The 23,508-nt window shown below is 52.8% G+C and overlaps 1 protein-coding gene across 5 annotated transcripts in view; it reads left to right on the top strand.

Annotated features, from left to right (window-relative positions):
- BCL11B (BAF chromatin remodeling complex subunit BCL11B) overlaps positions 1–22,311 on the top strand; it is a 97,361-nt gene extending 75,050 nt beyond the window's left edge. For all 5 annotated transcript variants that reach the window (XM_023256019.2, XM_023256020.2, XM_023256017.2 and 2 more), the window contains one exon: positions 15,132–22,311. In XM_023256019.2, coding sequence (XP_023111787.1) covers positions 15,132–17,182 — 2,051 coding nt within the window. In that variant the 3' untranslated portion in view covers positions 17,183–22,311. The remainder of the gene's footprint in view (positions 1–15,131) is intronic.
- Positions 22,312–23,508: the final 1,197 nt, after the last annotated feature.

The raw sequence follows: 23,508 nt of genomic DNA, 5'->3' as shown, positions 1-23,508 counted from the left end.
CTAGGCATTGTGGACGAACCGTAGACTGTGTTCTGACAATGGGTTAAAGCAAGCACTTATTGAAAAGCATTCTCTACTTAATTACATTTCCTTCTTCTGGAAGCTATTTTAATTTTTTTTTTTTATAATCACATGTTAATTGTGTATTAGCGGGGCCTTTCTGATTAGTTGAAAACATAATGAAACCTTTGTAAACAACACAGAGAGAAAGAAAGAAGGAACGTGTGAAGCACAGGCAGTGCTGAGAGGCCAGAATGAGTACATTTCTTGATTCCGGGGAGGGGTGGAAATTGTACCTGGATGTCCCTTTTTTGAGTGATGACCCCCGCTGCCCCAACCCCCCCGGTTGGGGGAGGGGTGCGGGATCATGGCTACCGATCAGTGAAGGGAGGAGGGGTAGCTTCCTGAGGGGTCCTGCTCTTCCTGCCTCTGAGCTCTGTCCCGCTGCCATTCATTCATTCCCTTACTCATTCATTTCCTTTGCTCATTCATTCATTCACTCATTCACATTCTTAGCAGTAGCTTCCTCTGCTGAACACCGATCAGGTGCAAGGTTCTTTACACGCACGCTGTAGGCCCACGTACAGGGGTTCATGCCACTTGGGGAGAGGGGAACTTAGCTCACACTTGAGTTCACTCATTCACGTTCAGCCGAGCCTAGAAGCTGGAGAACCAGGTCTGTCAGGCTCAGGGACCCACATCCCCCAGTGCGGTTCTGAAGTCCTCGTGCCCCTTCCTGCACAAACTTCAGCAGGCTCGGAGACAACCTGTCTAGAGGGCAGATGGATAGGAGGAGCCAGCCGGGCTGGGCCTTTGCCCGCGCGCGCGCGTGTGTGTGTGTGTGTGTGTGTGTGTGTGTGTGTGTGTGTGGTGGGGAGCAGGGGGTGCACGGAAAGGAAGCGTGCACCCGTCCCCAGAATGTGGCAGCATTGTTTCGTTTTCCACCTTTTGACATCTTTATTGAAAGCCCCAGCCCCCGTTTACAGCCCCTATTGTGGCGGGAGGGGCCCCGAAAGCCCTGCTCTGTTCCCCATTTGGAGGGCTGGGCTTACAGGGGTTTTGCAGTTCCCAGGCTGTTATTAGGGAAGCGTGGCCGGGGCGTTTGAAATGCAAGCGCTACTGTGAGCGAGCGCCAGGTTCACCGTGCGCGCTCCAAGGAAACGCGGCCAAGGCAGTGTTGTGAACAGCCGCCAAGCAAAACACACGCATGCCGTCCAGCGGAGCCAGCTCACTTCTGCAAACAGAGGAAAAATTGACTTTCTGATTTGGAGTGTTTCTGCAACTAAGAAGAACCACTCCAGTGATTGTTCTAAAAATATTCTGGAGGCAGCACGTTCTCGAAGGCCTCGGGATTCTGAGCGGTCCTTAATTGTACTTTTTATGTAATCTCTCTGGATCGTGGTTTTTAAAAAAAGGAATTTGCTTAAGCCCGTGCGGTCATCTTCCTGCCCCCCCCCAACCCAGCCGCTCATGTCCCCCCCCCCCCCCCCCCCCCCCCCCAGTATTGCTGCAGCGTGGAAGAGTGCCATACACAGCAGAAATTGTATTTTTATCTCTTTGACTTCAGGAAGTATATTTGGGTTTTCATCTCCTGCAGCCGCTGTCGCAGGGCTCACATCTGAGCAGCCGAATCTAGGGCAGCCCCTCACGTCCCTGCTCTGGTGGCCGAACCCAGTTCTGGAGGGAGGCGTCCCCCAGGCGAAAGGGCTTCTCGAGGAGGGCTGGGGCGAGGGGGTACCGGCACCTTTGATGCCCCTGCTCCCTCTGCCCGTTCAGCCTGGCGTCCCCCTTCACGAGGCGCAGAGCTCCCTGGGAGCCCCGGACCCGCCGTTCCCGGCGACTGTGGGATTCAGATGATTTCTGCAATAATGAAGCTGACTGGGTTGCCACCAGCTCCTTTACTGCCAAAAAAGTAAACGATGTCGGCCCCTCCTCCTTCTCTCTGATTCTCTGTTTTCTCTCCACCCTCTCTCCCCACCCCTCCTCGCTCTCTGCCTTTACCCCGACTCCCCACTTCTCCCTGGCTGTCTGTTTTGCAAGTTCAGCCCACAGCGCCTACAAGGCTGGAGGATTTCTTGTCGTTGGGTGTTGAACAGCATCCCTGCCTTGACCCAGTGCCAGTGACACCCTCACCTCCCCCAGTCGTGGCAATCAGAAATGTCTCAAGACATCGCCAGTCCTCACTGGAGGGGTTTTTTTGTTTTTTGTTTTTTGTTTTTTGTTTTTTTTGTCCCAAACTCTCAAGCAGAAAAAGGCCTGGAGATTATTAGGACCTATTTTTAGGTTTACAAATAAGCAACAATAGGGTGGGAGCAAAGGCCTTGGAAATGGAGAACGAGTCCCCACTTGAATTTCACCCCCCAGAGTGAGTTTTTAAAAAAAGAAGTCGCAGGATGCTCCCGGTTTGAGGGATGGCCCCGGTGTGGCCAATGAGGGGCGGTGAGCTGTCCCTTCACAGCTGTGTTTGCAGGAGTTAGAATGACCAGTCTGTGCCTTCACGTAATCAAGCTGTTTTCTCTAAAACGTCTCCTGTGCTGAGCTTATCAGACAGCTTTGCTAGTGTTAGGTAACTGATCACCTTATTAGTGAAGCGACAATCGAGAGGAACTTGCCAGTGGTTTTGGCATCATATGCCAGGACTTGCTCTGTACGATTGCCCTCCCTCCCTTCTTCTTTCCTTCTCTGCCTCCTTTCCTCCCTCTCTCTCTTCACTTCCCCCCTTCCCTTAGAGATTTTTACCCCCGTGGTAGGAATCAGACGTCGCCTGCTCCCTGGCAAGCACCTCATTTTGACGACACAGGCCGTTCCCCGTTTGCAGGAATCCTGTTGTGTGGCCTTAAACGCTGACTCATTACTGGGGCAGCCAGGAGGGGTCAGGTGCCAGGTCATTTCGCCCATCGGCAGACTCATCTTCGAGGGATCTGGAAGTGGGTGGTCAGCGGGTCTCGTGCCGGCCTTCCTTGGGGCGGTGCGTGGCCAAGGATGCGTGTGACCGCGAGAGAGCGATTTCCTGGGCTCAGCCAAAACCCATGCTTCCGCCGGCTTCTCTCCGCCAGCTGGCCACCAGAGCCAGCCTGGAGGTGCGAGAGCCATTTGGAATCACAGGACTCCACCTCCCCTGAGGCCTGGGCTTCTCGGCTTCGGGTTCTCCAGTGCAGACCGGACGGCACCACCCTGGGGGCCTCCCGGCCCCAGATTGTACAGTCGGTTTGGGCTGCTGGTCCCCTGCGCGCCCCCCTCGCTTGCTCCGCCCACCCCCTGTGTCACTAGCACGGCCCCCTGCCCCTTGGCATTGCTGCTGCTTTCATGTGCCCTTTTGGGGGGGGGCAGCGCTACGAGAACCAGCTGGCACCTGCTGGGTGTGCCACCGGCAGGAGCCACATCCCGCCCAGCCCCCGAGCCGTGGTTGGCTCTGGCCGTTGGGCCTGCCCAGCCTCCACGCTGAGGCAGCCGGTGTTTCCAGAGGGGCCGTGTTGTGAGCGTGCCCGTCATCCTCTCCCCTTCGCAGGTGTGCGTGCGCGCGTGTGTGAGAACCCGCGTGTCCGGGAGGTGGAAGGGTTAGGTCTGTCTTTTCCATAACCTCCGAGGCACTTGCTACATCTCCGAACCCTCTGATATTCTTGGCGGCACCGGGCAGCTTGGCTGCGCGCAGAGCGCCCCGCACTGTGGACGCGGTGCGGCGCCTGGCGAGGATGACCATCTCCCCGGCTGCCGGCGGGGCTGGAGGAAGCTGGCACCGTGGCGGAGGCGAAGCTCTGCAGAAGTGCCGCGGGTTTTTCATATGGAAATGTGAAATAATGGGGTGATTAAATAGAGCTGTATATTAAAGTACATCTGACATTAGAATTACCATAATGTGCTGTAGCCTTAGGCTGAGTACTTTATTTGCCATCTGCGTCGGCCCAAAATCCCCCGGGGAAGCGCTAAAATATTCTGAATAAACTCAGCCCGAGTTCTTATTGAGAGTAAAATACCATTTGTGGCACGTCGTATTGATTCGTCTTAATTGTGGTGCAGAAAAGAACATTCACTCGCTGATGACTTTTGTGCTCGGTGACAAGCTGGCTGGAGTAACTCAAACACTGCAGTTGGTTAACCTGGACGGGGCCAGGCGGGCACCTCGGCCCCAGCCAGGGTGCGGCGGTGCCCACCCCCCCCCCCAGGGGACGCGCCACAGCTGGGGCTCCCCGCCAGCCCCACCGCGCTGTTCTCCAGGGAGGGTGCCCGGGAGATGGGTGCCCCATTCGGGGGGCAGGGGAGGTTCCCGCGCTGCCTGCGGGCCCCTCGCTGTGCCTGGCCTTGCCCCTGCACCCGGGGGAAGCGCTGACCGGCTGCGGAAGGACGATGTGTGGCCCGTTGTCCTCAAGGGGCCATGGCTTCCGTCTCAGCCTGTGGTCGGAGAGGCATACTGTGCATATTGAAGAAAGCAAAACTAAAGAGAAGGAGAAGGGGAGGAACCCACCCAGCCAGGCAAACCCAAGCGTGGCCGGTTGCCGGTTAGTGGCGGTGGGACCGGGTAACCGTCCCTGCAGCCCTTTGGAAGGGGTGGGGGGAGGGAGGGCGGCACAGTAAAGACAGATGACTGGTTGGTGGGAAAACACTTGGTGATCCAGACAGCGCTCCCCCATTCGCGCGGTCCAGTTTTTATCCTATAATTGCCTATCATTATACACAATTTAAATATTCAAACATTCTCCACAAACCTTGGGCTAGCGTGTTTTTATTACAAATTCAGAACAAGGGAATAACCTTTAACTTCAGAGACAAATGAGACAAATTTACAAGTGCATGTCTGCTGTTTTCTTGTGTTTTATCAATCCCCGTGGACCGGAACACTTTTGCTATAACGCCACTCTGAACAATATACATATATTACTACTTGTTTGTAGTGTGTCGGTAATGAGTCCCCTCTGCATTCGCTAACCTATATAACTCGGCGTCGAGGCTCTCCATAACGTCAATTATCTCCTCGGAGCTAAACGTACACTCCATTAAAACGAGATTTACTGCCCCTGCAATACTTCTTGGGGTGGAATGCGGAGATTTTTGTGGATTTAAGGAAAGGAAGGAAGCCTTATTCCTGCCTGGTGAAGGAAGTCATGAATAATGGAGAAGAGAGACTTCCTGTGTCAGCCAGAACGCGTGCGTGAGGCACCACGAGGTGCGCCCACGTCTGCTCACAACGGCTCTCAACACACACCCGCGGCGCGTGCCTTGATTTTTTTTTTTCTTACCTGTTCGTTTCTTAATTCACTCTTTATTTTTCCATTAAATGATAAGGAGGATTTGCACCATGCTTCCTCTTCACATCCTCTGCTAAGTTCCTGTCCCCAGAGTGCCGGAATCCTTTCAGAAAACCTCATATTTGGGGGAAGGGGGGTGGGGGGGCTGGGGGGGGCCCCCAAACCACCAAAATACGTTTATCTGTCGGCCCACCACATCCCTCTGTTGTAGGTCCTTTTCAGAGAAGTCTGCAGAAAGATTTCAAGGGAATCTGACGACGCGTTCGTCTATTTTGGGGAAGACATACTATTTCCAGCTGATTTGAGCGCCTTATGCAAAGGGGGGGGGGAGTTCTATAAAGATGATCTTGAGGAATGTGCTGTAGTTTTTTGAGGGTGCTGTGAGTTGCCACATCTCAGATCACTCTGTGTGTCCTGCCTCTGGCTTCTCCATCTGACTAGCACACAGTGCTGTTCTCACCCTTCCCCGAGATGCCCCCGCGGTCAGCAGTATTGCTTTGTTTCAGGGCTTGGGTGGCTGTTTCCTGAGCCTGAAATGCACACCTGGTCTGACCACAGAATTGAGCAGTTGAAATCGAGACTGGGGGGGGGGGGGAGTCTGGGGTGCATGGTGTCAGCAGCTGTAGTTGAGTTCTGATACTTTGTTCCACCGAGAACCTGGCCGGCCCTGTTCCTGAGGCTGGCTTACGGGTCTAGGGGGTTCAGATGGGAGTCTTGCTGGAATGATAGAACTCCTGCTGGAGAGAGTGATTTAGAAGCCACCTTGTCGGGCCAGCGGTCCTCACAGATTGGATTTTAAATTTCCTCCTTGCATTTCCCAGGCCCCCCTGGCTTCCTTTCTTTAGATCTTATGGTTTCATAGTTGGGGAAGGGTGGATCTGGTCTCAGAAAGAGCCATCGAAGGGGTTCTCCTGTGTCCTTTGGCTGTACTGTCATTTTGTTGTATGGAACAGTTTCTGACTCGAGTAGGCCTTGAGTGTGGGTTTAGAAATCTTCATATTAAAAAAAATATATATATATATCAAAGCTTTCACCGTGATGGAATTTCTAGCAATGGAATTTGTTCTGTAGCCAGCTCAGTTTCTTTGTGGGTTTTCAGAGCCTCCTCAGATTGATCCAAAACCACATTTTCAGTCCCGTATCCTTTTCCTCGCCTCTGTGAGTCTGGGGTCCCACGACCCTTTGTGCATGCCGTTTCCTCTGCCTGGCACCCCCTTTCTCTCCTTTCTCTGCAAGATAGACTCGTTTTTCCATCAGAATTCAGCTCTAGGACCTCCCCTTCTGAGAGGTCTTCCCTGATCCTCCCACATTGCCAATCTCTCCCTCCTCTGGGTCCCGTGCCACATGTCACACTGTAGACCTCGTGGCCTGAAGCCTTACTAGAAACGTGTGGAATTATTAGCTCTTGAACTCAACTGTGGGCTCCATGCGGGCAGATGTGCATTTCTGTGTCCCTTCACTCAGCACGGGGCCTGGCACGCGGCAGATGGGTCCTGCATTTGTAGAGCAAAGGGAGGAGGGGGGAGGGGCATATGGCTAAATGATATTGAAGACATCCTTTCATCCCCAGCCCCCTACCTGTGGCTTCCTGGAAGGGAGGGGTCACGGCCGGTTCCCCTGAATAGTGCCTGCCAGGTTGGCATCTGGTGCATGATGGCCGAATGGAGAATGAATGAATGAATGAATGAATGAATGAATAAGAAGGGCATGTCTCTAGAGCATTTGGGGCACAGTTAGATTTCCTTGGGTTCACTAACTTCCCAGGTGTGCCTCTTTTGCTGGAAGCAAGATTCAGTGGTGTTTTTGTGCACGACCAGCTGTCTAGGGGAACGATAGAGGCTGTGGGGGAGGCTGGAGGCCCAGTCGCCCAGCCCCGAGTTAACTCCAGGCATATGAAGTGCACAGCTTACCTGGGCCGCAAGGACGCTGGCAGGGTCGGCGGACTGTCCCCCAACACTGCGAGGCTGCGTGAAGTTTTCCCACCCGTGTAAGGTCTCCGTTCTCAGCCAGGGTACGCGTGCTGTCTTCTGCATGAAGCCTGCAGCTTGCTGGTGTTCACCAGCAGGTAGAATGGTTTGCGTGCCTGCTCCGGGTCCCTTCCCGGGGCCGGTGATAGTGGCCTTTGTGGTTCCACGGACGGGGCAGCCAGGTGCGTGTCTGGACACGGCACAGGCCCTGGGCTCAGACCCTGTGTGAATCTGGGGTCTGTGAACCATAAGCCGTGCGAACTCACCTGTGATGAGATTTAGTTTCTTTTTTACACCAAGTCTGGATTAAAACCCCCTTTCCAAAGTTGCCGTGAGCATCTGCCTAAGAGCACAAGTCCAACACTGGCACGTGCAGATCGCAGGCAAGTTGAACACTCCAAGGTCAAGGACAGATTATGATAGTACGAGTGATCAGTATCAGTATCCCTGGATGCTGTGGGAACATACTGGCGGCAGGGGGGTGGGGTGGGGTGTGCTGGCTCTCACGAGACGTTTTGCAGGTAGAGAAGCAAAGGCAAGTATTCTGGGCACAGGGAAGGGCGGGTGCAAGCTGGCGTGCAAACATGAGGACTAAATGGGGTCGTGCAGACGAGAGCCCCACAGCGCAGGCTCTGAACCCAAATGCAGCCGAGCCCAAATATTCTCCCCTCTTCCGGCACCACGGCTGCCTACGGAGCAGTGCTCGTAGTTTTCATCAAATGACTGAGAGGGGGCATCAGGTGTTCCGTGAGCTCTGGCCGCCTGGGGAGAGCCCCTGGTGGATAAAGGGTGCCCGGCTCCTGTCTGTGCAGTGAACGAATGAAGAGCCCACGTGGCCTTTGCCCTCAGCAGGACACCCACTGCTGCCTACTGAATTCAGCCCCGTCTCACCGGGCTCCCCACTTACCGGGCTTCTGTGGCCCGGGGTCCACAGATCCCAGACAGTGGCACGCTTTACGTGGTGATGAGGGTCGAGAGGATTCCGAGGCCTGGAGGGAGAGCGCAGGGATGGAGCGGCCGTGTCTCTGCCACAGGCACTGGCGGAGGGCGTGGGCTCCGCTAACCGAGCCAGCCGAGGCTGGCTGAGCACCCGGGAGATCGTACAGGATAGTGTATGGCTTTTATCACCGCCACCAGGACCAAGAAAGTGCATCTGTTCCCCAACCAGCGTGACTTCACAGAGTTACCGCGGTGCCAGCCCAAAGCAGCACATCTCCACTTTTGAGTTAGCACACGGGCTGGAATGAAAGGTCAGGTAACCAAGGCATAGCCTCCCCATTACCATGTCCAAGTGCCTGGGCCGGGGCCGAGGTCTGTACCTTCTCTCCCTTGACCAGGCTTTTATCAGTCAGCACGTAGCTCAAGAGCACGCCGCGGGGCTGACCGCCTTCTCTCTTCCAGCCCTCCGTGTCCTCATCTGTGACACGGTGCCTGGGACACCATGTCCTTAGTTGGGGGTTGTCTGGAGCCTCGGCTGAGGTCCCGTTCCAGTCAGCTGCGGCAGGCTCGTGTAAGGATTTAATGGCGGTTAAGTTACTGCTGCCATTATGCCCGTAGCCGTACCTTCCTGCTCCAAGAGGCTGAGGTTTGACAGAGCACGTTCAGAACAAGCAGGGGTGGTTGTAGATTTTGTAGATGGCCATGCTCAGAAATAATACAGACGGCAAAACCCATGAAAACCGCTGGGGTGGCCAGCTGACATTTTCTCTCTGGGATCACGAAAGGGGAGACCGACTGTATTTTTTTTTTTTTCAACGTTTATTTATTTTTGGGACAGAGAGAGACAGAGCATGAACGGGGGAGGGGCAGAGAGAGAGGGAGACACAGAATCCGAAACAGGCTCCAGGCTCTGAGCCATCAGTCCAGAGCCCGACGCGGGGCTCGAACTCACGGACCGCGAGATCGTGACCTGGCTGAAGTCGGACGCTTAACTGACTGCGCCACCCAGGCACCCCAAGACCGACTGTATTTAAACTAAGAAGGGGTCTGCACATTGGAGGGATAATAGCGATGATAATTATTATCATTTTGGAACCGTGGGGATGGTATTGTTAGCAGTCACAGACACTGGAGGAGGACTGGGTGATTGGCTGGTGACCCAAGTGCACCCTGATGTCCAGAGACGGGAAGGGCCTGCTGTAGGGGGACCCTGAGATCCAGCATCCTGCCCCTGCATCCAGGTCCTGGGTCCTGTTGCCCTCCTCCCCACCCCCAGCCCCCCGCCATGGGCTTATTTGCTTTGTGAAACGTCTCCCTCCAGGGGCAAGGCCTGCGGTGGCCCCGAGTGGGTTCCATAAGATGATCGGTACCCTTCCCTGAAGGGACACGCAGCGTGGCAGGTGAACCTCTTTTTTGGGCATTTTCATTGTAAAACAGGCCCTGACAAGCGTACAAAGAACCATCCATCCCTCGGTGGCACTGCGTGCTGGAGAGACGGCCGGGACCGAGCGTGGGGTCTGAAACCCTGAGGACGGGCACGGCCCTCTCCCTGATGGCTGTGGGACGCTCCCTGTTTCTCGGAGCTTCCGTTTCCTCACGTGCCGGCAGGATACAGCCCTCGCCTGGCCTTCCTCGGAGGCCATGTGAGTAATGATGAAATGCGCTAATGCACGCAAAAATGCCAAACCAGCTGTAAAGCACTTTGCAAACTGTGGAGGGCTGTGTGAAGCCAAGACCCAGGTCTGACCTCTGCAGCCGGGTGCCCGGATTCTAATTTTGCTGCCGGCTTTGGAGAACATGGCCCTGCTCGAGCTGGGAGTTCAGGTACCCTTGCTGTCCCCCTCTGAGCAGCAGTGACCCACTGCGTCTTCCACAGGTCCGAGTGCCCTTCCAGGTGGTATCAGCTGGCCTTTAGAGGGACCTGTTAAACTAGCACGCTCAGTTATGGCCTTTTCGTTGACTAATCAATTAAAGGTGTGGTTTTTAAATTTTTTTATTTTTTTTATTTATTTATTTTTTTAATTTTTTTTTTTCAACGTTTATTTATTTTTGGGACAGAGAGAGACAGAGCATGAACGGGGGAGGGGCAGAGAGAGAGGGAGACACAGAATCTGAAACAGGCTCCAGACTCTGAGCTGTCAGCACAGAGCCCGATACGGGGCTCGAACTCACGGACCGTGAGATCATGACCTGAGGTGAAGTCGGCTGCCTAACCGATTGAGCCACCCAGGCGCCCCAAGGTGTGGTTTTTAAAAAAAAATTTTTTTTATGTTTATTTCTTTTTTTGAGAGACAGAGTGAGACAAAGTGAGAGTGGGGGAGGGACAGAGACAGAGGGAGACAACAGGATCCGAAGCAGGCTCCAGGCTCTGACCTGTCAGCACAGAGCCCGACCTGGGGCTCGAACCCACAGGCCATGAGATCATGACCTGAGCAGAAGTCGGACGCTCAACCGACTGAGCCACCCCGGCGCCCCAAGGTGTGTTTTTTATTGAACATCCCCGATACCTTTATTGGTGTTATTAGAGTAACCGGCATACCAAGGAGGAACAATTATTTAAATGCTCATTAAAAACGAAACAAAACAAAACAAAACCCCTCCTGGAAGAGGGAGACTCTCATTTCATCTGCAGGAGTCCAGTTGCCTGTCGGTTCCCAAGAGGCACAATGAAAAATGATGTTTCCTCGACGTTTGCAAGTTCTCACTTCCCCGGAACCTCTAATGCATTAGGCAGGCCGCGTTACAATTCCTCCCAGGTTTCATTACTGCCAGACTTACACAGAAAGGCATCGTTGAAACGTGGATGCACCTGCCAGGTACGAGGATGAACACTAAACACCAAAACCTACAAACTTCTGCACAGTGGTGCACCATTTACGGCGTGTGTCCACATACAGGGTCTCATTGGATACCTCCAGCCCTCTTTGGAGGCAGGCGTTATTATTCCCATTCTACTGATGAGGAAACCGAGGCTCAAGGAGGTTGTGATTTGATCGACTTCACAGAGCTGGAAATGTCAAGGCAGAGGTGTGAACCCATGCCGCCGTCCAGGCTCGTGGGAAGGGAGGGTTTCGAACTTGAGAAAAAGATAAGGACTGCCTTTAGAGCCGTTAAAGCGAAGAAGCTCCAGTCTGGGTTTCTGCCAACTGAGGAGTAAAAATGTCTGAGGAAGGAAGCAAGCAAGCAAGGACAGACACGGGCCCTGGCTTCTGAGTTGCCAAGCCTGATTTAGTGATGCAAGTACAGCTGACATTTCTAGGTCTCTAGGCCGGGTCTGACGTCAGTTCAGAATAATCTAGGCATCCACCTGTCACTCGGAACCTCAGCAGCCCCAGCAGCAGCGTGGTGGGAAGTGGATCCTGTCTGGGCTGCTGGCAAAGTCATCACCTCATGGAGCCTCCGGCTCACCTCTGGGCAGGTGGCCCTGAGCTTGAGGAGGGAGGGGATCATCACCTCTGGTCCCGGGGAGGGGAGGGGAGGGGAGGGGGCCGACCCTTTGGACAAGAGTCTTCCCTTGCGTCTAAAAAAATGAGGTGTCCGTGACTGGTAGGCCGCGAGTGTAAAATATTTAGCGAGTTTTCGAATAGAAAAATGTTCTGAGTGGCTCTTCAAAGACTTCTGACACTGTTCACTTGTGAAAAGTGAGCAGCCCCTAGTGCTCAAGGCTACTTCGAGGCAAGAGAGAACCGTGAACTGGTAATGTGGAAATGAACGTTTTATTAAAAAAAAAAAAAAAAAAAAAAAAAAAGGTTGGGGAGAGTGGAAAGGGACTCGTCTAGGGAGGGCCCCTGAGGGCTGTGAGATTTTTAGAAAAGTCAGAAGCTGTCAGGTCCCGGGAAGGCCGTCCCTGGCAGTCTTGCCTCCGTGAGGAGGAAAGTCTGGGAACCGAACCACAGCGGTTCATTCAGGGGTGTGGGAAAGGAAAGGGCTTCCTCGGGCGTGAGGAGTGGCCCTGGGATCCGATGTGACGGACGCCTAGCTCTTCCCCACCTGACGGTGGTTTACGGACAGGTGACCCCCTCTTTCAGCCGCTCCAGAATTTTAGCGGGCATCTTTTTTTTTTTTTTCCCTTTTCTTTCCTTTTCAGAAGTGGAAACATCTGAGCTCTTTAGAACATGTAGCTACATGCTTCCCAGCAGCTGCCATTTTGAGTTACAAAAATGTTTTCATCGGCCATTTCGGCTGAAGAGCAGTCTTTATTCCTGGCCTGCCAGGGAGTTCTGCGTTTTCTTCTGATATCCCCATCCCGCACCGGCGGTGGAACTTTTAGAAAACGTGTGGCCATCAGAACAAGAAACAGGAAGTGCTCTGGAGTTGAAGCCCAAGGAACGAAGATGATGAACAAAGAGATGGGGGGGGGGGGGAGGCGGAAGGAGGTGGCCCCACTTAAAAACATGAAGAACAGCTGTGTGCCATAAATCGATTAATTAGAGTTTCCGAAGCCAAGGTGAAGGGTACAGAAACGCTCTTTAATTTGAAGATCTATGACCTTGTGGGATGTGGCACTTCATTTGCGTTATTAGCTCCCGTGTCAGAAAGGGACATTTTATTTATCTTCTTGTTATTTATTACGTATTTATTCTGCCTTGCTCTAGAAAAGGATTTGAGCGGGACTCTAAATATTATGGCTTCTGGCCAGCTCTCTTGTGAGGCAGTGTGAGGCGAAGGGTTCTGTTCTCCCAAGTACATTAACTAATAAGCTAGGATGGGAGATGGCGTCTTCTTTGCCAGCTGAGGGACGTGTGCCGGAAGGGAAGGCCCAGGGCTGGTCCTGCTGAACGGCATCCCGGGAGAAACATGGCGGCCCAGGGCCTTGGGAGGCCCCCCTGCCATTTTCCAGGTGGGCAAAAGTCTCCTCAGGGACTCCCAACACGGGGAACTGAATTACCCAGACATACTGGGCACACCGGAGGAAGAGAATTGCCTCAGCAGATCTACTTGAGCTGGTTTTAAAAGCGAAGTGAAGTTGAAGCTCAGAATTCTTTTTTTTCTTCTCCGTCCTTCCCCCTGCCCGCTGGTGTCCTTGCCACCACACATGTATATACAGACTAGGAGACGAGAGTGGACTGATGATTCTTGGAGGACACCAAACCTGGAACGCACGTCTTGGTTGCCGGTGGGGGTGATCTGGCCCAGTTGGTTGTGTGGTCTGGGAGGATCTCCACCCGGCGCCATGGGATGTGCGCACGCTGCCCCCCGAAGCTGTCCGGCCTACCTTGCGTAGGACTCAGGCCGTTGGGTCTTTGAGTCGCTTGGTTTTTACAGCTAAGCATGAAGTCCTCCGGAAACATAATTCGAACAAGTCAAAATAAAAACAAATCTCTGCATGGGATTTCAGAAGTCCTCAAGTCTTTGGGGGAAAGGTCGAGACGGAGGGGTCTTCTCCACTCTGCACTGCGCTGTGTTCTCACGTCATCTTCCTGACTTGGGGCGTGGAAATTCATCTGCACCTTTGGCTTCTCCGGGGAGTCTGTGGCTACCATGCCTTCTCAACGTTAAGACCTTCCAGCTACAGGAAAGCTCTTAAAAGGGGTTTTTCAAGATCGCGGCTGTGATGTCTTGTTCTCTTTTCCCTCCCGGCCAGCGAGCGAATCTCGGGGTAGAAAGCAGGGCCCGCCTGCACCTGCGCCTTCATAGGAAGCCCGAGCAGAGGTTCAGACGGAAAAGGCAGCGAGTTTGGCCCACAGGGTGAGGAGGGAGGCCACGAGACAGGTTCTGGCTGAAACATTCAGCCTCCATTTTGTGACGGCCCCGATGATGGACAAAGACAGTAACGTTTTTGGCTCAGTGCCCGTAAGTGTCCACTACGATTTGCTTCCGACGCCACGGGAGCCTGTATGTAACAAATCCACACTTGCCACCATTCATCCTGACCACCCCGTCAGATTTGACATTCCCCCGTGCGGTTAGCATTCTGGCAAAGGACTTCATGGAGGCCAGTGGCCCCCTATCCAGCCCCCTCCCAGCGGCTGGTGGAGGCCGGCTTCCGTGGTTAGGGCCATGGGAGGAATGGGGGGGGCCTCCGTGTGTGAGGCCATAGGAAGAATGGGGGGGGGCAGCTGCCACACAGCAGCGATCTTCTTTTGCTGAATTCCTTCTGTTCCTTCGTATCCACGTTTAAATTTGATGGTGCTTTCTGCATGTGGTGTGGTGTGTGAAACCCTAGAAGGTCCTATAGCAAAAATCCCAAACGATGCAGAGGGATCAGCCATGTCACTTCAAAACAACATCTGCCAGGCAGTTGAGTGTGACTTGTGTGTTTTAGAACCTCCTTGGATCAAGTGTTGACTAACCAGTGGTTCTAAGGGGGGGGGGGGGGCATTGAGCTGCGGTTTTGCCCCCACCAGGGGACACTTGGTAACGCCTGGAGAGTTCTGTGATCCTCATAACTGGGGGAGGGAGTGTGACTGGCTTGTAGGGGGTGGGGGCCAGGGATGCTGCTGAACATTCTACAAGGCACAGGACCCCCTCCCCCCAACACAGTCACCAGTGGCCTTGGTGGATAAAACCCTGGTCCCTCACGGTTGTGGTGTCCCTGCTGTTTTCTCGTTGACATCGGTCATTCTCACCAACGCGGCCTCATTTGGCTTCTGAGGCAACGGGGATAAGAGCGCCTCTTCTTTAGGGGAAGCAAGCAGAAGCCTAGGAATTTGGGGTTGCTTGCTGAGGTCGTGTGGCCGATCTGGGCTCCGCGGGGGCAACCTGCCCACAGAGCCAGCTTGCCTCAGCCTTCCAGCCCCGTGGAGCCTTGGCCGGAGCGTCCAACACGTCGCCGGCCTCGGCCCGCTCCGAAGGGGCCCCGAGGCCGCCCTCCAGAGCCGCGCGGATCCGGGACTCGCTTCGCGCTCCTGCCCCCACCGCCCCACCCCCCCACCGCCCCCCTACATCCCCACCGCGCGCCTTCAGGTCCGTGGCCCCGCGGCGCGCGCGCCCCGTCCGCTTCTCACGCTCTCTCTGCCTTTCTGTCCGTGTGTCTCCCCAGGTAAAGATGAGCCTTCCAGCTACATTTGCACAACATGCAAGCAGCCCTTCAACAGCGCGTGGTTCCTGCTGCAGCACGCGCAGAACACGCACGGCTTCCGCATCTACCTGGAGCCCGGGCCGGCCAGCAGCTCGCTCACGCCGCGGCTCACCATCCCGCCGCCGCTCGGGCCCGAGGCCGTGGCCCAGTCCCCGCTCATGAATTTCCTGGGCGACAGCAACCCCTTCAACCTGCTGCGCATGACGGGCCCCATCCTGCGGGAGCACCCGGGCTTCGGCGAGGGCCGCCTGCCCGGCACGCCGCCGCTCTTCAGCCCGCCGCCGCGCCACCACCTGGACCCGCACCGCCTCAGTGCCGAGGAGATGGGGCTCGTCGCCCAGCACCCCAGTGCCTTTGACCGAGTCATGCGCCTCAACCCCATGGCCATCGACTCGCCCGCCATGGACTTCTCGCGGCGGCTCCGCGAGCTGGCGGGCAACAGCTCCACGCCGCCGCCCGTGTCGCCGGGCCGCGGCAACCCTATGCACCGGCTCCTGAACCCCTTCCAGCCCAGCCCCAAGTCCCCGTTCCTGAGCACGCCGCCGCTGCCGCCCATGCCGCCCGGGGGCACGCCGCCGCCGCAGCCGCCGGCCAAGAGCAAGTCGTGCGAGTTCTGCGGCAAGACGTTCAAGTTCCAGAGCAATCTCATCGTGCACCGGCGCAGCCACACGGGCGAGAAGCCCTACAAGTGCCAGCTGTGCGACCACGCGTGCTCGCAGGCGAGCAAGCTCAAGCGCCACATGAAGACGCACATGCACAAGGCCGGCTCGCTGGCCGGCCGCTCCGACGACGGCCTCTCGGCCGCCAGCTCCCCGGAGCCCGGCACCAGCGAGCTGGCCGGCGAGGGCCTCAAGGCGGCCGACGGCGACTTCCGCCACCACGAGAGCGACCCGTCGCTGGGCCACGAGCCCGAGGAGGAGGACGAGGAGGAGGAGGAGGAGGAGGAGGAGCTGCTGCTGGAGAACGAGAGCCGGCCGGAGTCGAGCTTCAGCATGGACTCGGAGCTGAGCCGCAACCGCGAGAACGGCGGCGGCGGGGTGGCCGGGGTGGCGGGCGCGGGCGGCGTGGGCGGCGCGGCCAAGGCGCTGGCCGACGAGAAGGCGCTGGTGCTGGGCAAGGTCATGGAGAACGTGGGGCTGGGCGCGCTGCCGCAGTACGGCGAGCTGCTGGCCGACAAGCCCAAGCGCGGCGCCTTCCTGAAGCGCGCGCCGGGCGGCGGCGACGCGGGCGACGACGACGACGCGGGCGGCTGCGGCGACGCGGGCCCGGGCGGCGCGGTCAACGGGCGCGGCGGCGGCTTCGCGCCGGGCGCCGAGCCCTTCCCGGGCCTGTTCCCGCGCAAGCCGGCGCCGCTGCCCAGCCCCGGGCTCAACAGCGCCGCCAAGCGCATCAAGGTGGAGAAGGACCTGGAGCTGCCGCCCGCCACGCTCATCCCGTCCGAGAACGTGTACTCGCAGTGGCTCGTGGGCTACGCGGCGTCGCGGCACTTCATGAAGGACCCCTTCCTGGGCTTCACGGACGCGCGCCAGTCGCCCTTCGCCACGTCGTCCGAGCACTCGTCCGAGAACGGCAGCCTGCGCTTCTCCACGCCGCCCGGGGACCTGCTGGACGGCGGGCTGTCGGGCCGCAGCGGCACGGCCAGCGGCGGCAGCACGCCGCACCTGGGCGGCCCGGGCCCCGGGCGGCCGAGCTCCAAGGAGGGCCGCCGCAGCGACACGTGCGAGTACTGCGGCAAGGTGTTCAAGAACTGCAGCAACCTGACGGTGCACCGGCGGAGCCACACCGGCGAGCGGCCTTACAAGTGCGAGCTGTGCAACTACGCGTGCGCGCAGAGCAGCAAGCTCACGCGCCACATGAAGACGCACGGGCAGATCGGCAAGGAGGTGTACCGCTGCGACATCTGCCAGATGCCCTTCAGCGTCTACAGCACCCTGGAGAAACACATGAAAAAGTGGCACGGGGAGCACTTGCTGACTAACGACGTCAAAATCGAGCAGGCCGAGAGGAGCTAAGCGCGCGGGGCCCCGGCGCCCCGCACCTGTACAGTGGAACCGTTGCCAACCGCGAGAATGCTGACCTTGACACTTGCCTCCGCGTCTGCGCCACTTCGGCACCCCCCCCCCCGCCCGCCCCGGGCCCCCACCCCCCACCCCCGCGCGTCCCCGGGGGCCCCGGGGGAGGCGGCGCTCCAACCTAACCTGTGTCTACGAAGTCCTACGGAAACCCGAGGGTTGATGGAGGCAGTAAAAATTGTGGAGCCTTTTAACTGTGCAATAATTTCTGTATTTATTGGGTTTTGTAATTTTTTTGGCATGTGCAGGTACTTTTTATTATTATTCTTTGTGTTTAAATTCTTTTAAGAGATTTTGTTGGGTATCCATCCCTTCGTTGTTCTTTTTTTTTGTTTTTTGTTTTTTTTTTTTGTTTGTTCGTTTGTTTTTTTAAACCCAGTAGTAGCCTGAGCAATGACTCCCGAGCAGTGTAGAAGGGAAGCTTATCTTTTAAATTATAATTTGGGGGGGAGGGCGCTGCTTTTTTGAAATTTAAGCTAAGCATGTGTAATTTCTTGTGAAGAAGCCAACACTTAAATGACTTTTAAAGTTTACTTTTTTTAATTCCTTCTTTGGTCCTGAAATAAAAAGTGGCATGCGTTTTTTTTTTTTGTTTTTTTGTTTTTTGTTTTTGTTTTTTGTTGGTTTTTTGGGTTTTTTTTTGGGGGGGGGGTGGATGTACAGCGGATAACAATCTTTAAAGTCGTAGCACTTTGCTTCAGAGTTGGAATGGAGATGTAGCACTGATGATGTCCTGAGTAACAGAGGCCTTTTCTGCAACCTTTACATTATACAAGGAAACGTTTTAGTGGTGGGGGCCCCCACCCCGAAAATTCCACACTGCCGGAGAAATGCCAGTTTTTGAGAGCTGCGGGGGGGGGGGGGGGATGGCCTGAGAGCATTCTACAGTGGTGTGGCATCAGCAGATAACTGTCCTTTTTTTGGGGTGTGGGTGTGCCCTGGGGTGCCATCTTGGCTCTTTGCTGTAGATTAGGCTACATAAAATGGGCAGAGGGTACCTTTTTTTGGGTAGACGGTGATCTGCAGTGACACAGGAAGAAAGCCACCGTATTCTTTCAGGCTTCTTCTGGCTTGATGGCTTCTCTCTCTCTCTCTCTCTCTCTCTCTCTCTCTCTCTCTGTGTCTCTATCACCCCCACTACAAAAAGTCCCAAGTCCTATGTTGCTACAAGTGATAATTGACCGTGTCTCAAGCAGACAAGTGCCCTGCCGAGGTGAATTGTGAGAAGTTAATATTCTCTCATTTAATGCACACTGATGACATTGTACGGACAGGGGGGGAAATCTTGCAAATTTCTGTTCCCTTTTACTGGAAAAGCAGGGAAGGAGTTCCATCCGAAGGTGCCCAGCGCTACTTTCCAATTTTTTTTTTTTTCTATCCCATTAGGTTGGAAGGTACTAAACATTGGACTGTTAAGATTAGACATTGGAATTCTGTTGACCCGCACTTTAAAGCTTTTGTTTGCATTTAAATTAAATGGCTTCTAAACAAGAAATTGCAGCATATTCTTCTCTCTGGCCCAGAGGTGGGTTAAACTGTAAGGGACGGCTGAGATCGAGTGTCAGTGTTGCTAAGCATGGCATTCACAATACTGGCACTATAAAGAACAAAATAAAATAATTTATTGGACAGTTTTTCTACTGCCATTCAATTTGACGTGAGTGCCTTGGAAACTGATCTTCCTATTTGAGTCTCTTGAGACAAATGCAAACCTTTTTTTTTTTTTTTTTGGAAACGAAAAGACTTTTTAAGAGTAAAACAAGAAAAGTACATTCTTTAGATACAAACAAAGCCACCTTTACCTTTAATTAGATTAAATTTTAAAAATCCTGGCTGAAGATAGAGGACGTGAAAATGCCATAAGGACCCAATCAAATGAAGAAATAAACCCAGCACAACCGTGGACATCCTTAGCTGAATTATCCTCAACCCCTTTTGTTTTTGGGACAACGCTGCTTAGATTTGGCGTGGAGGTGATTTACTGCTGAATTAAAACTCAAGTGACAGAAGTTACACGCTGATATCGTTGAATGAAAAACAAAACAAACAAAAACAATTCAGGAACAATGGCTAATTTTTTTTCTAAAGTTAAATTTAGTGCACTCTGTCTTAAAAATACGTTTACAGTATTGGATACATACAAGGGTAAAAAAAAATCGTGTGTATGTGTGTTGGAGCGATCATTTTTTTTTTTCAAAGTTTGCTTAATAGGTTATAAAAAAAAATGCCACAGTGGCTGCGTGTATATTGTTTTCTTTTGGTGACGGGGTTTTAGTATATATTATATATATTAAAATTTCTTGATTACTGTAAAAGTGGACCAGTATTTGTAATAATTGAGAATGCCTGGGCATTTTACAAAACAAGAAAAAAAAAAACCCTTTTCTTTTCCTTGAAAATGTTGCAGTAAAACTTAAATGGTGGGTCTATAAATTTGTTCTTGTCACAGTAACTGTAAAGTCGGAGTTTTAGTAAATTCTTTTCTGCCTTGGGTGTTGAATTTTTATTTCAAAAAAAAAATGTATAGAAACTTGTATTTGGGGATTAAAAGGGGATTGCTACACCATGTAGAAAAAGTATGTAGAAAAAAAGTGCTTAATATTGTTATTGCTTTGCAGAGAAAAAAAAAATCACATTTCTGACCTTGACCTTATTTTTCTCTTCCCGCCCCCTCTGGAATGGATATATTGGTTGGTTCATATGATGTAGGCACTTGCTGTATTTTTACTGGAGCTTGTAATTTTTTAACTGTAAGCTTGTCCTTTTAAAGGGATTTAATGTACCTTTTTGTTAGTGAATTTGGAAATAAAAAGAAAAAAAAAACAAAAACAAACAGGCTGCCATAATATATTTTTTTAATTTGGCAGGATAAAATGTTGCAAAAAAAAATTTGTATGTTAAGTCCTATTGTACAGGAGAAAGAGGGTTGTTTGACAACCTTTGAGGAAAAGAAACAAAAGGAAGTCGTTAAATGCTTTGGTTCACAGATCCTTTTAGTTGTATATATTTTTGTCGGAATTGGCCTATACAAAGGACTGTTCGAGCAGGGCTTCTCCCCGAACGCCCCGAACCTTGCATCAAGGCTCCCTGGTGTGGCCACAGCAGACCGGATGGGAAATCCTTTATTCGCGTTGAGTGGGAAAATCGGTTTTCGTAAAGATGTTGGTGACATCTCGCAGGGTCCTCTTGTTCTCTGAGAGGCCACCTGTAAGATGTCAGGGGTCCGAGGAGAGAGCGAGAGCATCTTCCTTCTCTACCGTCCATCGTGGCGGTCACCACCACATCTCCCGCCCGTAAGAGCAGAAAGAAATGCAAACCGAGCTTTCTTTAGTCCTTGGGAAAACCTGAAACAGACAAACGGAAGATGTAACAACAAGAGCCGGTGAATCAGCTAGGCGCAGGTGACGTGAGCTGCTGTTGAGAGCAGCACACGCTGGGTTTCAGGAAGGAGTCCCCGTCACGACCAGGGCCTTTCGTGCCGCGGAGAGTGTTGGCCTGTTGTCTTTCTTACCCGCTCTGCTGCTTTTCTCGCTGAAACCTACATTCCGTCAGTTTCCGAGGGCCGAGGGCCTGGGATGAATTCGGTGCCTTTCCATATCTCTCTCTCCTTCCTCTGCGTTTCCTCTCCATCCCTCTCTATCAGCCCGTTGTTTGTCTTCTTCGTCTTTATTTAATTTCTTCTCTTTCTCCCTCCCTGTACCCCCCTTTTTCTTCGTCGTCTTCTTTTTTTTCTTCTTCCTTCCTTTTCTCTTTCTTTCTCTCTCTCTTTCTCTCCCTTTCTTTCTTTCTTTCTTTCTTTCTTTCTTTCTTTCTTTCTTTTTTTTTTTGTAAAGCCAAGTAGCTTTAAGATGAAATAAAGTGGTGGTTTTTTGGATGAGGGAATAATACATTTAAAAAAAAAATACCTATATCAGGAAGCCATTTTTTTATTTCAGGAACTGTAAAAACCATTATTTCAGGTTGTGAAAGTATAACCAAGCATCTTTTTGGGCAATTTCTTTACCAAATGCAGAAATCTTTCTTCTGGGAGCTTTTCCGTTCAGTACGCCCCTCCCTCCTTGCCACCTACCTTTGCAAAGTGAACAGAAATGGGGAGGAGGGGAGAGAAAGCTGAGATGTCAGTTTCCTACCTGCCCGACCCGACCTGAAGACCCAGGGGCTGCCCTTTCCTTCGGATGCCCTGTTAAGGTACTTGAGAGCCTCCAAGGTGGTCCTCCTGTCATTGCGAAAGCTAGCCAGCCCTCACCAGCTTACACAAAGTCACCAGAATGCCAGGACTAAGCCATCCTAAAGCACAAAGATTGTGTCTCTGTCGACCGCAGAGAAAAGCGCATTATGCTTCTCTCTCATGTTTAAGAAGCCAACACTGGAGCAGATGACTCAGTGAGAGGGGCCCCGAGCCTGGGTGACCCAGCCGACCTCAGGCCGGGTTCCATACTGCCACAACTTTGTTCAAAGTTGCCCCAAATTGGAACCTGCCACTTGCCATTAGAGGGTCTTTTACGGGGAGAGGGGGAGGCTGAACTACTCTAAAGCAAAATGTCAGAAAGTAAGGAAGCCAGCCTTTCATCCCGGTCCGAAGCGACGTAGCGAAGGTTCGGTTGCACACAGGCAAACCCGTGATTTTGGTGCTCTTTGTATCTCAAACCCTGCAAAGCAAAGTTCCATTGATTTAAGTTGTTTGCATTTGTACTGGCAAGGCAAAATATTTTTATTACCTTTTCTATTACTTATTGTATGAGCTTCTGTTGTTTACTTGGAGGTTCTGTCTTTTACTACAAGTTTGGAACTATTTATTATTGCTTGGTATTTGTGCTCAGTTTAAGAAACGGGCACTTTTTTTTTTTTTATTATGGATAAAATGTTGAGATGACAGGAGGTCATTTCAATATCGCTTAGTAAAATATTTATTGTTCCTTTAATTCTCTGTACAAGATTTTGGGCCTCTTTTTCCCCTTAATGTCACGATGTTGAGTTCAGCATGTGTCTGCCATTTCATTTGTACGCTTGTTCAAGACCAAGTTTGTTCTGGTTCCAAGTTATAAAAATAAATTGGACATTTAACTTGATCTCCTAGCCTGGTCCTCTTCTGTGTCTTTGAGGGGTGGGTGGGGGGTGGACAGCTCATTTCCAAGGGGGGACTGAAGGTCTTTCTCCATTTTCCTCTTGACCCAAACCCTTGCACCCACATCTGGGAAGGGCCTAAGGAAATAATGGCCTGAGACACCAACGGTTCTCTTTGTTTATCTTGCGGAGCCGCGTGATTTAGATCAGGGGTCCTCAGTCCTCACTGCACATTGGAAGCACCTGGGAGGGTTTGACAGTCCCAGTGCTCGGGCCCCACCCACACCAGCTTCTATCAGAATCTCTAGAGGAGGGATCCAGACGTCAGGGTTTTTGAAAGTGATCCGGGTGATTTTCCTATCCGGCCACAGTTGAGAACGAGTGGCTTAGAAGAAAAGGTACTTGTCTGGGAATGGCAAGACTTGGGTCTAGTTTAATTCTTTTTTTTTTTTTTTTTTGAAATTTATTGTCACGTTGGTTTCCATACAACACCCAGTGCTCATCCCAAAAGGTGCCCTCCTCAATGCCCATCACCTACCCTCCCCTCCCTCCCACCCCCCATCAACCCTTAGTTTGTTCTCAGTTTTTGAGAGTCTCTTATGCTTTGGCTCTCTCCCACTCTAAAAGGTCTAGTTTAATTCAGCTAACATTTTCCGACTCCCCAGTGAGAGCCACCGGGGTGTGGCACTGAGAGGTCAGAGTGGGACAGAAGCCCTTCTTAAATGGCCCTGTGCCCTCGGGCAGGTCCCCCGGGTCCCCCATCGGTGAGGTGAGGTTGTTGGACTGGAGAGCATCTCTGACCACCTGTGACTCTTAAGAGAATTACCTTCCCGTCCCATGTGCCAGATGTTAACGGACTTGAGGAAATGTTCTTTGGGGATAATCTCACAGAGCCAGAAGAGGAAACGAGGCCTTTCAGAAGGAAAGAGCTTTTAACTTGATGTTTCCTAGTGCCCGGCCTGGAGCAGCCAAGGTGGAGAAGGAAGAAGGCATTCTTCCGGGTTTCAGCCAGTTAGGCACACAGTTCCCTTCCGTCTCCTCCTCGTGAGTGAGCATCTGAGCCCACGGCTCTGGGTGAAAAGGGATCAAAGGTTCCCTGGGTTCTTGTCCGCTCTTCTTATGTTTCCTGCTCTTAAAGACACAAAGAACATTCCACGCGAGTCATTTCGGCAACCTCACTGGGCACCACCGTGAGCCAGGTC

The sequence above is a fragment of the Felis catus genome, chromosome B3 (assembly GCF_018350175.1).
Source record: "Felis catus isolate Fca126 chromosome B3, F.catus_Fca126_mat1.0, whole genome shotgun sequence".
Lineage (NCBI taxonomy): Eukaryota > Metazoa > Chordata > Mammalia > Carnivora > Felidae > Felis > Felis catus.
Note: the sequence above shows the minus strand (reverse complement) of the source record. Positions and strands in the feature narration are given on the sequence as shown.